This window comes from Musa acuminata, unplaced genomic scaffold (genome assembly GCF_036884655.1).
Source record: "Musa acuminata AAA Group cultivar baxijiao unplaced genomic scaffold, Cavendish_Baxijiao_AAA HiC_scaffold_1137, whole genome shotgun sequence".
Lineage (NCBI taxonomy): Eukaryota > Viridiplantae > Streptophyta > Magnoliopsida > Zingiberales > Musaceae > Musa > Musa acuminata.
The window spans coordinates 2376433-2392261 of NW_027021349.1; the positions used below are offsets into that span (position 1 = coordinate 2376433).

General features: G+C 40.9%; 1 protein-coding gene across 1 annotated transcript; it reads left to right on the plus strand.

Annotated features, from left to right (window-relative positions):
* Positions 1-4687: 4687 nt before the first annotated feature.
* LOC103999872 (PWWP domain-containing protein 6-like) lies at positions 4688-6817 on the plus strand. The gene has a single exon (XM_009421766.3). The coding sequence runs from the start codon at positions 4688-4690 to the stop codon at positions 6815-6817; it is 2130 nt and encodes a 709-aa protein (XP_009420041.2).
* The last annotated feature ends 9012 nt before the right edge of the window (positions 6818-15829 follow it).

A 15829-nucleotide genomic window follows, 5' to 3' on the forward strand; every position in this document is an offset into this window, starting at 1 on the left:
CGCGAAACGTCAGCCATCTTAGCACCCTGGAACCACCCGGGTGGCATCATGGGGGATGGGGCTTCGGTATAGTGTCGGGCATTGAATAATCTTTCTCAAGTCTGTACGTTACTTTGACAGGAACTTATTGTCGCGCCCGGCACCCAGTGAGCAGTTGTTTGTGGACTTGCAGCTGTTCGTTCAACCTTTTCTCTTGTGCATGCAAGGTACTCGCTGAATTGCTTGTAAAGCTTTCCCTTTTCGTGAGATGTCGGGACTTGTCCGTCACTCGTTCTTCGAACTAATCAACTTTCTCTTTTACAGGCCCTTCGGGACCTATGAGAGATTGCAAGTGGGCTGATCTTTGCGGACACATATCGCAAGGACGAGGCGCGACTTAGGCAACATAAGCTAAGTTCACGTCTTTACTATAAGGGTGCCTCATGACTTAGGCAATTCCAATTGATTCAGTGATAGTCTGGGGACTACAACGTAGTGGCCTAGTACGATTGCAATTGATGAGTGGAGTGAATTATTATAGGGATAATAATATATTGAGCCAAAAGGAGTTCTGACAAGTATGACTCATGGCTAGCTCGATATTAGGCTTAGAGGGTCACACACATATGGTAGGTGTTGCGACGAGTAGAGTTTCGAATATGAGATATCCCTTGGACTCCTAATCTTATTGGATATCCAATAGGACCCTGAATTATTGGATCCTATGTATGAGATCCAATAAGAGCCAATAAGAGATTATTGGGTAGAGACTCATTAATCTAAGAGGCTTGGGTAGTTGGATAGAGATCCAGTACCCAATATGGCAAGATCCATTAGGGTTAAGTTGATAGAGGGCCTCTATAAATAGGAAAAAATTAAAGGGCCATGGGCTAGGCTTTTTAGCTACTACCTCCTATTCTCCTCTCTCCCTCTCCTCCTCATACTGTAGCCTCTATTTGGGGCATGTGGATAGCAAGAAAGGGCAGTCGGTTCTTGATTGCATGGTGCATGCGATGATGAGATTTGGGCAGTGATTTGATGAGCATCTTCGTAGCCCCTACCATGTGGATCACCATTAGAAAGGAGGATAGTTGACCTCCTTCATCCTCTCCCATAGATTTGTAGGTTTTTATAGATATACGATCTCCCTAGGTAACATATCTTTCTTATGCGTGTAGTTTTCGGTTTCGCGGTTTTTTGCATACCAACTTTTGCACGACGATGAAACCTTCTTTTATGTGAAAATTTTTAGAATTTTTATTTTTTATTCTTTCGCTATGCATGTGATATCACATCAAGATTTCCCAACAGTGGTATCAGAGCCAGGTTGCTCGTGTAAAAGATTAGCTTTTAAACTGCATGTGTTGTGTTCAATCGCATAGAAATTGTTTTGTGCGATTGTTGTGATTTTTTATCATAGTTTTCAAATCTATGCTTCACCTTTTCTTGCTATTAAGAGGTGTTTAAAAGAGGTCTTCTAATGTCAAAATTATTGACATAAAAGGGGAAGAAAGGGCAGCAACTGTTGCTGCCCCTTGGATTGGCTTAAGGATGCTTGCAGCCTTACCCGAGAGCTCCAATTTCCTGCTCTTAGCCAGTTTTTCTTGGCCACCCATAGCAGCCCTGCAATCACAGTTTTCTAGCTGCAAGGGACTCCTTGGTGGCTACGATTTCCTAGACACATAAGATGTTGGGAAATCTTGGGGGTGACATCACATGCGCAGCGGAAGAACAAGAAAACAAAATCTCCGATTCCTAAAGAGATGTTTGTCATCGTGTGAAGATTTGTGCATAAAATCCGCGAAACTGAAAAACTGCATATAGAGTAAATTGTGTTACCTAGGGAGATCGTATATCCATGTTTCCTTGCAGATCTTTAGGAGAGGGTGAAGGAGGTCAAGCGTCCTCCTCTCTAGTGGTGATCCACACAGCAGGGCTGCGACGATACTCTTCAAAACTCCAAACCTGCTCTGAGGTGGAGAGGGGAAGGAGAATATGAGAGGCAAGCAAAGGCTCTAGCCTATGAGGCTCTGAATCCCTCCTATTTATAGAGGTCCCATGTCAAAACCTAATGGATCCTCCCCTAGTGGGTATTGGATCTGCATCCAATAACCCAAGCCTTTTAGATTAGTGGATCTCTATCCAATAATCTCTCATGGGCTCTTATTGGATCTCGTCCATGAGATCCAATAATTCAGGGGCTTATTGGATATCCAATAAGACAAGGGCTCCGTCGGATATCTCATATCCGAACCTCTACTCATCGCAATACCTACCATATGTGTGTGACCCTCTAGGCCCAATATCGAGCTGGCCGTGAGTCATACCTGTCATAAGACAGTCTAGTGTCCTAGGATTCCTAGCTTTATGGGATCCATACATTGTAAGATTTCCTTGCTTGTGAAGGAACAACCTGCCATGTGGGGCACCCTGTGGTAGGGTTCCCAAAATACTATGAAATAAGTAATTAAATAATTTAATTAATTATTATAATTATTATCTAGTAGTCCTACATAGTGATGATGTGTACTTATGATATGAATATTGTTATTATTGGGGCCTGCAAACCTCTAATTTTATTCTCGTTTATTATTGGGTTTGCATGTCTATGATTAAGTTGTAATCACATGAGAAGGTGCAGCGAGAGCGTAGAGGTAATAGCGGAACCCACGAGGCTGAGACGGACGATCGTGACGTATGGAGATGCATTGAGATATCGATGGAACCAACGAGGATGAGATGGACGATCATAGGGCATAAAAATACACCGCTACACATATAGATCTTGATATGAGTAATTAGACTCACTAGCTTGAGGTGTGAGTTGGGTGAGGTGAATCTGATTAGCACGATCCCGAGGTGTTGCTTGTTTGCTCGCGATGGGTTCTGCGCTGGACAGAGGAGGTTTTGACCACCTCCTATGGAGTCAACTCAAGGTGTGCCTTAGCCTCACCAAGGTTTTTACATAAGAGATCGGTGTAAGGGAAGTTCCCGACTCTGACCTCTCCGATGATAAAGTTAATGGCGAAATGGGAATAATAGAAATTTTTTCGTCCCCCTTTTAGATTCTGGGGACCGACTTTTATACTTGGGTAGTTGATGACGAGAGGCGGATAGCTCTTCCCCCCAATCTATAATAGGATTTTTTTTGTCCCCCTCTGAGATTTTGGGGGCCAACTTTAATACTTGGGTTGTCGGTGGCGATAGGCGGATAACTCTTCTGCCCAATCTATGGTTTTTAGGGGCTCATTTATGTTGACAGTCGACTGGTACACTTCATTGTGATGCATCATTTGTAAAGGATGGTTATAGGGGTACCGTTTGTTTGGGCTGGAGTCTGCCGGATAAGTGACCAGTGATTACCTATGGGTATGAGATCAGAAAATGCGGAGATGAGCTCCACCATCTAAGATTAATGCTCCCCGCGATCGAGCGTGTAACCTTTCCCGAAATTACGATTAGCAGGGAATGAAATGTCACTTCCCTGTCATTTGCTGCACGAAGGGGGAGGCGCGTGGACTCCTCTATCCTTGTCACTAATAAGATAATAGTGAAAAGCTGAGTAAGCTGTTGTCACCTTGTATCACTTATCAAAGCTCTTTAGATTTTAACTCAAGATAAAATATATAATTTTTTTCAATGATTTATATACATATTATAAGCAAAATAAAAGGTCAGATTAATCATGAGAGGCAAATAAATAATAATATAGAGTCGTTGTAATTATAGTGTAATAAGATCTTTAAAAATTGTTTTCATAAAGTAGATTATAATAGGAATTGATTGGGTTGGTCTGATTCGATCTAATTAATAAAAAAATTATCGATTTGGTTGGATCAAATTCTCGACCCATATAGAGTGGATTAGAGGAAGAATACCCACATAGATTTGGTTTAATATCGACATTTAACCCAATTCATTTTCATAGAATCGATTAATCAAAAATCGAAGAGTTTCGAAGAAATTAAATCGAATCGAACAAATGAGATCGATTTGGGTCGATGATTTGATTTTGGTGGAACAAGCGCCAATTAGACGCAAACTGATCCGATCCGACCCGAACCGACCCGACCAATTCCCAACTTTACGTGGCTTTCTGATGTCATACGTTGGGGCCCACAGGTGGAGAGCCACCTATAGGATGTCTGAACTAATGGGTGAGAAACTTTGGCACGCGTCTTTTTATGGGAAGTTAGTCTTGGCGGATGAGAGGTAGTTGGATCCGAAGACCCGCCAATTTTGTTGTCATTGTTAATTCTTGGCGGTAATCGCCTCTCTGGTAGGTTTCGAACTTGTCATAAAGTCACCACCGAGTCAGGACACCGCCCTATAACCGCGACTCAGTTCATCAGCATTGATCCTCTGCGATACTACCTTGATCTACAATCTTAAAATCGCATCTCAGACGTCTAATTTCGTGGGCCCCGGCGTTAATTCCGACTTTGATCGGGTTCGTGGATCCTAAGCGGATCGTGGGAACAAAATTTTACGCGGTGATCTCACCTCTGAGTACGGACACCCTCCTCCTCCGGTCCCTCGGGAAGCACGCTTCTATCGACGAACTCGGTCTGTCTTCCCCCTCTTATTGCTTCGGTGTTCGAAGTAATGATTACCGGCTTTTCCCTCTTTTTCTTTTCTTAAAACCTTTTAGGGTTCCTCCTCGAGCTCTTAGAAAGCCGCTAGGGAAATCCCTAAGATTGCTTCCTGCATGGCTTCAAATCCGTCGGAGGACTACGCCGGCGGCGTCTTCTATCCCTCCTCCTCCTTTTCCGCAGCTGTTGCTCCGCCCGAACCCGGGAAGTCTCGGCCGGAAACCCTAACCACAACCGTCGAGGTGGCCATCGATTTAGAAGATGGAGCAACAAGCGAGGCAGAGAAAGATGCGGCGTACAGCATGGCGATCGAGGTTACGGTATTGGGAAGTGAGAATCGAGGTTTCGTCGCCACGGTTGATGCTGGTGCGGCACATGAAAAGACCAGAGAGTCCGCTGAGATCGGGCTGGTCGATGTGAAAACGGTGGATGAAGGTCACATTTCTACCGCTGAGGTCGGTGTGGAGGCGGATGCGGGTGGCGTTGGAGACCAGAATGTGCAAGTGCAGCGACAAGAACCGTCGGAAAGGAGAAAGAGAGGGCGGCCGCGGCGTTCCACCGTGGAGAACGTCCAACATGCTAGGTATTTGCAATCCTTTCAGGATGAGCAGAAGGATGGGTTTGCGGTCTCGGACTTGGTGTGGGGTAAGGTGAGGAGCCATCCTTGGTGGCCAGGACAAATATTTGATGCCGCAGATGCATCAGACATGGCGTTGGGTGCTCAGAAGGAGGGCCACTTTCTGGTGGTCTACTTCGGCGACAAAACTTTTGCTTGGTGCGATGAGTCCCACCTGAAGCCCTTCCAGATGTACTTCACGCGGTTGGAAAAGCAGGATAGCTCGGATGTGTTTGGTACTGCAGTAAATGAAGCATTAGGAGAGGTTTCTAGGCTTCTAGAGCTGGGAATGGCATGCAATTGCTCCGGTGATGAAGCTTATGCTGTTCTTAAGGACAGAAAGGTCGAGAATGCTGGGGTACGGGAAGGGACGTGCAGTTCTGATGTTGACAAATTCTGGATCGTGAATTCTTTTGAACCAGGAAAAATAATTGACTATGTGCGGATGTTAGGTATATTCCCATGTAATGGCGCTGACAGCCTGGATCTCGTGATTGCAAAAGCGCAGTTGAAGGCCTTTCGTCGCTCAGACAGGTATCTTGAACTCTCTGCATTTGTCCTGGGCCAAGGGATAGAGAATGCTGGTGAGAGTTCGGCATCTGGTGAAAGAAACTGTGGCAATGACTTTGATCTTTCGATTCCAGTTTCTTCAGATTCTAGTTCTCAGAAGGATCAGCTCAGCAGCAGACGAGCAACATCTGCAAAGAAGAAACATGTTTCGGAGAATGGTAGAAAAAAGAAGAGCTTGTCTGAGCTCATGGACGAGAAAAGCTTCTCTCACAGTACAGATGGTTGTAGAAGTGGGTCTGGAGTAAGAGACTGTGTGCATACATTGGGAAGCAGGCAAGCAGATGCTAGTTCCCATCCTGGATTCTCAGGGAAGAGTAAGATGAAAAAGCTCGACACTCTGGGGGATCTGACAACACAGTCTTTATATTGTGATAAACCGCTCAAGATTCGAGAACGCATAGGAAGAGTTGAACGAAAGAGGACACAGTCACCTGCTATGATAAAAAAGAGTCCATCTGGTTTGGGACATAGGAGAAGTGCTGTTCCTGATGAAACTAATCTGCGACTGGTGAACCCACGAGTGAAAGGAGATGACTTAAAGGATTTCACTCCTTATGAAATGCTTTCACAACTGTGCTTAGCTGCAATTAGTCCCCTCAAAACATACAGTTTTCTGAATACAACAGTCAGTTTTTTCACTGAATTTAGTAATTGGATAGTATTTAGTTCTGATGATAACACACTGTCAGAGATATTTGGTGGTAAACAAAGAAGGAGAAAATTGTCATATTTTGAGACAGCCACTTTGGATTTAGCCACACCTGATTACATTCAAGATTCATATTGGTCTGATATTATTGTTTGTAGCAACTTTGATGAAGAACATGGGTCTGAGGGACCGAAAAGAAAAAGCGAATCTCAAGTAAAGAGGCAGAAGAAGAGGAAGAAGCCCAAAGAACAACCAGAACTCTTCATTCCATCAGGTTCTGTGCCGGAGGCTGAACAATATTTGCAGATTGGTTCAGCTAGCACTGGTATTGTACATGAATTGGAAACTGAAAGTCCTTTAGATAGTTTAGAAGAAGATGTCTATGGTTGCATTTCCATTAACCAAGTATGATCACTACAAGCAGTTTGTCTTCCTCTTTGAGTATGTCTCATTAAGATTTTTTGTAGCTATGGGCCTTTTAAGGAGGAAGAAGAAAAGGAAGCTATACAAAGAGGCATGCTGATGGAAAATTTGTTAAATGATACCAAAGGAAAAGATAACACCTTTGGGCCAGCAAGTGTTAACTGTAGCCTTAGTTAGTTGGAGATGGCATCATTTCCAAATAGCACATGACAGTAACAAAGGTGCTTCACATTTTGGATATAGTACTAGTTAAGAGGTCTTTGCTGTTTCTGCTTTGTCCAATTAACTATCCCTGGTTGCTGTATGAACTAAATGTGAATCTAACTGTAGTTCTGTTTAGTTTAGTTGTCTAACAAGATGCTGGTAATTGTGTAAGATAATATTCACCATGAAGCTAATAGATTTTCTAAATGAACTGTTAGTTAAATCAGCAGACAGTCTTTTCTTCAAAGAACTTTTTACATTGTACTTATTGAGCGTAGCTACAATTTGACGTGTTATATAGTCTGAAGGTATGCATTTGCATCCTGTATAAAGATTTGCCAATATTTCATGATGAGTATCTGCTATTTCTGTGTTTTGAGATGGCACTTTCAACTATTCTGTTTGTTGACAGTTTATTCTTGAATTTTCAAGTTGCAATGATTACCTAATGGTGTAAGATGTACTAGTTACCTTTTGCATGTTTATTGATGGAAATTTTGATGTGAACTCACTGGATGAGAACTCTGACCACAACTCATTTTTTCATTCTAATAATTAAACTATGCTTTGATTGTGCGCTGCTATTAACACAGTATGCACCAGTGGTATTGAAGATGTTCCTTATTCTTGAACTCATGTCAGGTTGATAGTTTGTCTTCTATAGTCGCTCTTTGGTTACCCATCTTTTTCTGTATGTATTTTGGTAATGTCCATCTTTATCATTATTATGCAAGCTGTACTATTAAAAGCAAGGTTCGTAATATCATACCGGACCGATGTTTCGACGTTCGCTCGGTATGGTACGAAACGGTATACTGAGCAGTATACCGCTCGGTATATATATATATATATATATATATATATATATATATATATATATATATATATAACTCGGCGACGTCGCTTCGGCGACGTCGCTTCGGCGACATCACCTCGTTTATATATATATATAAATTAATATATATATATATATTTATATATATATATAAAAGATTATATATATATTTATATATATATATATTTAAAAGGCGACGTCGCCTCATTTATTTAAATATATAAATATATATATATATATATATATATATATATATATATATATATATATATATAAAATCCGAAATAGGCGCCTCGGCGATGTTGTCGAACGTCGCCTTTTTCTAATATATATATATATATAATTTTATTATTATTTTTCGTTCCGCTCGGTAGCGGGCGGTTCGCGTACCGATATGTCGTCGGACTGGTACGTATCGTCCGTACCGGACGGTATCATTCGGTATTGCCTACCTTGATTAAAAGCATTGAAGTTTTGTGATGTTGGCTACTTAATATATTTCTTGTACAATAGACTTTCAAGTTATTAACTTGTCTGGGCCTGCCTACTACATATGTTCACGACTACAGGAAGCAGCTAGTTGGTACAAAATTGAAAAACTTTTGCAGGTATATGGTTGGAACCAGATGATCGATTGCCTAAGGTGTGATAATTTTATTCAGGACTTCACATAATCGGTCAGTAAAGCATTGTTGTATCACTCAAATCTTGTTGCAAACTTATAATATCAACTTAGTTGTAGTATAGTAAAATCATTAAATCTCTATTTATTTCAACAAGTAACTTGTTCTTTGGTTCATGAGAGGTATGGATTTGATGGTTGTCTTGGTAGCAATCATATCATTTTTTTTCATCTTGTTGCTTTTCAGTTGTTTGATAAAAGGATTGAAATATTATACTGTACCAAAATTTTGATATTTTCTTGATACGGTACGGTATACTGTACCGAGCGGTATACCGCTCGATATACCATTCGATACACCGCTCGATATACCGTTCGGTATATCGCTCGATATATCATTCGGTATATATATATATATATATATAAAGTAAAAAAAAAATTCGGTGACGTCGCCTCTCTTTCTCCCCAGGCGAGGCGACATCGCAAAAAAATGAGGCGACGTCACCTATATATATATATATAATCTTTTATTTATATATCTATTTATTTATATATTTATATATAAAAGTTTAAAAAATGTACAGAAAAACGAGGGGACGTCGTATATATATATATATATATATATATATATATATATATATATAATCTTTTATTTATATATCTATTTATTTATATATAAAATTTTTTAAAAAATTATGCGGCGTCGCCTCTCTTCTCCCTAGGCGGCGCAACGTCGCCGAGACGACGTCGCTGAAAAACGAGGTGATGTCACAGAAAAACGAGGCGACGTCGCCTTTATATATATATATATATATATATATATATATATATATATATATATATATATATATTATTTTTTTTTGTTTATTTATAAATAAAAAATATCGTTTGGTAGAGAGCGGTCCACGTACCGGTTTACTATCGGACCGGTATGTACCGCTCGTACCGGGTGTTATCATTCGAAACTGTATACCTTGGTTTAATATACCAGCTGTGGTACTATGTGTCCATGATTAGAAAAAGATAGGGACAAAGTTGATTAGGACATTACTGTAGATGAGAACTTGTGATGAGCAGGAAGCTAACTAAATGGAGCCTTTTCTGATCAGACAGGTCAATATTTTGATAAATCTTTTCATCATTTATAATATACACAATATCAATAGCCATTGTATTCATTGCTGCTGTGTAAGATGCTACTCCTTGTGTGTCTTCTCTAGAGACTTGAATTTTCATTTTCTCCATAAGCTTTGCATCATTTTAACTTTTGAGTTTCTGGTACTAGATTGGCCAACCAACTTATTAGTCTCACTAGAGTTTGATCAGATTTTGTGTTTGGTTGGGGGATATAAGATTTGTAAAACCTCACTGCATTTGAAATTTGAATCCTAGGATATACAGGGTGAGATCTAGAGGGTCGGTTTGGCTCAAATTCACGAGAAGCATGCATCCCAAAGGGGTTTTGGAACTCGAATGAGGGCATGATTTGGATAATGCTTTCTTAGCATAGGATCTTAGGGTGGAGACTATTGGGTGGAATCTTAAGGGTGCTTGTTTAGAATTCCCATGATCTTACCAAATGATGCCTAGGAGAAATTTGGAAGTACCAAAAAAGATCGTGATAATTGCTTTTGCAAATTTTCAGCTTCAATAAAATTCAAATTCAGCACATGATGGCAAATTGATTGGCCTACCTTTCATTTGGTGAGGATGATTAAGCAGTGATTATTGTTTGTATCTTTGCAATTTTTTTGTCTCAATGTTATTTCTTTGTAGCAATAGCCTTCTTTGCGTATATTGGCCCTTCCCAGAAATTTCATTAGTGGGAGCCTTGTGTGTTGTGTGACCCTTTTCTATGATATTTCTCTGCCACCAATAAGAAAATTTATTCAACCAAAAAAATCAGGTTCTTTTAGATTGAGATAAAAGTATATATGTTTATGCCAATGGTTCTTTTGTCATTGTCTACCTTATGGAAATAACTTGTAGTTGACAATTAGAACTATTATGATATAGCGATATTCTTGGTTAATTTTGCTTATAAGTTTTGGTTTTTAATTTTTTTCTAATATGTTGCTTTTGTGCTTTCTATTTACCAATAAAGCATGATATTTAACCTTATAAAGTTTTTGGATTATTAATATGCACTTGTTGACATATGCATTCTGAGTAATAATAAGTTCTGATTTTTCTTGTTCTCTAGTTGTTGAAGTTTTCACCATGTTTAATTGACTGTGTTGATTCTCCCTGAGAATACTTTTCTTATGGGTTGTGATGTGTGAATTGGAATGTAATACATCACATGAGGCAGTAAAGTTCAGATTTGATTAGCTTATGAATTTAAGAAAAAAAACCCAGACGATAGCAAGATCTTTCTGCTTAGGAGATGGCAAGGCTTCCTATTGAAGAGGAGAACAAGTTTCAATGGTGACAAACATGATATAGGAAGAATATGAAAAAGCTCTGATATAATAACAATAGATACATCGGGTCACAGAGTGATTAGAGAATGAGGAGCTATGTGGAAAATAGCCAAGAGCCAACTGAAACAAATTTTGCAATCTGATTTATTGTACACTGTACCTTACTTTAGCTGTAAACCCCTCTGATAATATCTGATGAATTTTTGATATGAAACAAACTGAAGGAACCAGGATGCTAAAATTCAGGATCAAGCTGTATGCGATAAAGTAGGAAGCTAAAAACTGCTGAGTTCAATTCATATATCATATATGTAACTTGTTGGTTCCTTTACCCATGCAAAGATAGGGTGATAGTTAGAGTATTCTTACATTACACTTAACTTGATATTCTCATGTGCTGCATCCTATAAAGTATTTAGTTGGAAAACTTTTCTTACCTTTAAGATTCTTCGACCAGAATTCCATCAAACATAAACTTCAGATTGCAGTCATTTTAGCAGGATTCCATTCCTTCCAGTCGGTCAGGGCCGGTCCAGTTCATACTATCCTTGTCTTGTTTTGGAGAACATGGTTCGCTCATTTCTATATAATTTTGTTTTGTTTGTTGTCCAAGCAGGCTATTGAATGGGGATGATGACTTGGGTGCATTCATGGACTTCGATCTGTGTGATAGTGTATATGATTTGGAGTCTGAAGCTTGGAAACCTTGATTTTTGAAATGGCAGGCTTTCTATTTCGGTGACAAGAGTTCAATGAGCAGTTTGGTCAGTTTCAACATTTTAGATGCTTTAGTTTGTTAGTTTTTTGTGATCAGCTTCATAAATTTTTAAAATATCTCATTATGATTCATTTTGCTTAAAGGTCTTTGTAAGGTGCTGTGTAAAATATAATCTTGCTTCTAATTTGCTTGATTGATGTCAAATGAGATCTGTAGAGGTCTTAAAAGATGATGTCTATCCCAGGTGTGTTTGACAAAAACTGGATTTTATGGACACATTAGGAGCTGTCACTTGAGTCTTAACTACTATGTTTGTTTACTTCAAACTGTTACCAAGTCACTCAACCACATGTTGGATGCTTACAAACTCTTCGATTGTTTAGTTGAACTATTAGCTAAAAGATTTTGATTTTTGCAACATTACGTACACACCATAACATTATTTTGTAGGTGAATATTTGATAAGCAGATAAGATTTCCTCAAGGCAGTTGAGGAAATCTCTCAGTAGTTGAGAAAAATCCTCCATGCTGAATGTGTATAAATGGCTATCAAGAGCTCACTATCAAAATGTATTAGCCAATTACATCTTATACATTTCATAGTTTCTTCTACAATTTCTATCTTTCTATCTTCTTTGTTTAATTCTTATCATGGTATCAGAGCTGTAATAGGTGGTCCGGGCAACTTATCATCACGCTTCAAGTACGTCTCATAGTCGATCAACTTATCATAAAGTTCTTCGAATGATATTGGTGAGTCACGTGCCCGAAGTGCTGCCATCAGTTCTTTGTACTCGCCTCCTAGGCCATTGAGGGTATGGATTAGGACTTCTTCATCGCTGAGAGAATGACCTATCAAAGCTAAATCATCGATGATAACTTTGATATTTTGTAGATAATCAGCAATAGTACTTCCCTCTTGTTTCATTTTCATCAGATTGGAGAGAAGTCCGAGCATGCGAGTACGCGAGCGATTTGCCAAAGTTGTTCGTAATTTGCACCATGCTTCTGCAGCAGTCGTACATGAGGATATCAGCGGGGCAATGGATCCAGCAACGGAAGCTTGAATAGCTTGGAGGATGAGGCGATCTTGACGTAACCATAGTTGGTGGGCTGGATTTGGCACTGGATTGTTGCAGCGAGGTGGAAGAAATCTCTGCAGCTTGCAGCGATTTCTGCAGCGATGCTGGAGAAATCTGCAAGGTTGGAGATAGTTGCAGTAATGCAGTATTGGAGTTTGGTGGCCGGAAGAGCAGCGGAGTTTTCAGCGGAAGACTTCGGTTGGCAAGGGAGCAGCAGCTGGCGGTAGAAACAAAGGCCGTGACTGTGCTTCCTTTAGGAGCATTGCCCACGGATCTGATATTAGCAGCCGCAAGTGCTGCAGTAGGCTGCAGCGAATGGCTACGGCTGAGGGGCGGAGACGTCGCCACAAGAGGGATGGTCGGACTCCGGTCGGGAGGTGGATGATGAAGACGTCAGATGTAGAAGAGTAGCTGTATGCAATGCTGAAGAGGGCTGCTGCTTCTTCCAAATGAGGCGATCTAATATTAACGCTTAGTTCACTTACCACAACCTTTACACTCGATGATGTTTTGTGTGCACCTAACATTAAAAGAAACCTCATTTCCGTTTCTCAATTCTGTAAACAAAATAATACATCAATTGAATTCTTTCCTAACTTTTTTCTTGTCAAGGATTTGAGCACGGGGGCATCCTTGGTCCAGGGCCAGAACAAAGACAACATTTATGAGTGGCCATCCACTTCACAAATTACCCTTCCTACTGCTCACTCCTCAATCGCAGCTCCGGTTGATGTATGGCATCGTCGTCTTGGTCATCCCTCCCCTTTTATTCAGCAAAAATTACTTTCTCGTTATTCTCTTCCTACCTTGAAAATCAATAGCACTATTAATCATTGTGATGCTTGTCTTTGCAATAAAAGTCATAAACTGTCTTTTGGGACAACCTCCATTTCTTGCTCTAAACCATTTGAAATCATTTATACCGACGTGTGGGGCCCTGCCCCAATTCCTTCTTTTGACAAGTTTCGTTTTTATGTCATTTTTGTAGATTATTTTACTAAGTACACATGGTTATATCCATGGCTCCGTCCCTATGCGTCACATAAGCTAACACCACGATCTAAGCCTTGCACTTTTATAGGCTACTCTCTTGAACATAATGCTTTTCGATGCTATGAACCCCAAACTAAAAAGGTCTTTATATCACGTCATGTTATCTTTGAGGAGTCTGTCTTTCCTTTTCAAAATAATCCTACCATGCAAACTACTCCGATAAACATACATCACTGGAATATCCCTCCGATCTCATCACACGAACCTCCAATGACACCGTCCAGTCCTTACTCTCAAAATTCACATACTACTATTACTCCAGTTCAACAGCTTCTCACTCCCTCTATTCCTCCACTCCCTTCCTCACAAGTTTCCCCTATTAATGAAGTCATACCCTCGGCAACATTGCCACTGGCTTTACCTTCTCCTAGATCTAGTGACATTGTTGTGCCGACGGTTGGCCCGGTCCATGACAGTGACTCGCCCTCGGCTATACCACCAACACAATCTACCACTTCCACCCCCCCTAGACATCCAATGACAACACGCTCCAAAAGTGGTATTTTCAAACCACGTCAAGTCCTTGACTTACATGCTATAACAAATTCCTCCACTGAGGCCAGTGAACCCACTACAATCACTCAAGCTCAAAAATCTTCTCACTAGCGTAAAGCCATGTGTGACGAATATGATGCTCTCCTCCATAACTCTACATGGACCTTAGTACCCTTTCATCACACACAAAATATCATCGGGTGTAAATGGGTCTTTCGAATTAAGCGGAACCCAGACGGATCCGTTGCCAGATACAAAGCACGTCTAGTCGCCAAAGGGTTTCATCAACGACCTGGTGTCGACTTCACAGAGACATTTAGTCCCGTTGTTAAACCCACAACAATCCGTCTTATCCTGAGTTTGGCTATCTCAAAGGGCTGGCACATACGACAATTGGATGTTAACAATGCCTTTTTACAGGGGTCACTTACTGAAGATGTCTTTATGCAACAACCTCCTGGTTTCGTTCATCCTCAATATCCGAGGCATGTCTGCAAACTTCAATACTGCATTACTGCAACTATCTCCAACCTTGCAGATTTCTCCAGCATCGCTGCAGAAATCGCTGCAAGCTGCAGAGATTTCTTCCACCTCACTGCAACAATCCAGTGCCAAATCCAGCCCACCAACTATGGTTACGTCAAGATCGGCATCCTTGATGGAAGCTCAATCTTGCGGGGGCATGATAAGCAGATAAGATTTCCTCAAGGCAGTTGAGGAAATCTTATCTGCTTCTCAACTGCTGAGAGATTTCCTCAACTGCCTTGAGGAAATCTTATCTGCTTATCATGCCCCCGCAAGATTGAGCTTCCATCAAGGATGCCGATCTTGGACCGATGAGATGAAAATAGTTTACGGGCGATGCTAACTCATCGATGATAACTTTGATATTTTGTAGATAATCAGCAATAGTACTTCCCTCTTGTTTCATTTTCATCAGATTGGAGAGAAGTCCGAGCATGCGAGTACGCGAGCGATTTGCCAAAGTTGTTTGTAATTTGCACCATGCTTCTGCAGCAGTCGTACATGAGGATATCAGCGGGGCAATGGATCCAGCAACGGAAGCTTGAATAGCTTGGAGGATGAGGCGATCTTGACGTAACCATAGTTGGTGGGCTGGATTTGGCACTGGATTGTTGCAGCGAGGTGGAAGAAATCTCTGCAACTTGCAGTGATTTCTGCAGCGATGCTGGAGAAATCTGCAAGGTTGGAGATAGTTGCAGTAATGCAGTATTGGAGTTTGGTGGCCGGAAGAGCAACGGAGTTTTCAGCGGAAGACTTCGGTTGGCAAGGGAGCAGCAGCTGGCGGTAGAAACAAAGGCCGTGACTGTGCTTCCTTTAGGAGCGTTGCCCACGGATCTGATATTAGCAGCCGCAAGTGCTGCAGTAGGCTGCAGCGAATGGCTACGGCTGAGGGCCGGAGACGTCGCCACGAGAGGGATGGTCGGACTCCGGTCGGGAGGTAGATGATGAAGACGTCAGATGTAGAAGAGTAGCTGTATGCAATGCTGAAGAGGGCTGCTGCTTCTTCCAGATGGCTGCTGCTTTTTACAGGGGTCACTTACTGA

Coding starts and splice junctions, on each gene's coding strand:
- LOC103999872 (XM_009421766.3), top strand. CDS start 4,688: ATGGCTTCAAATCCGTCGGAGGACTACGCCGGCGGCGTCTTCTATCCC.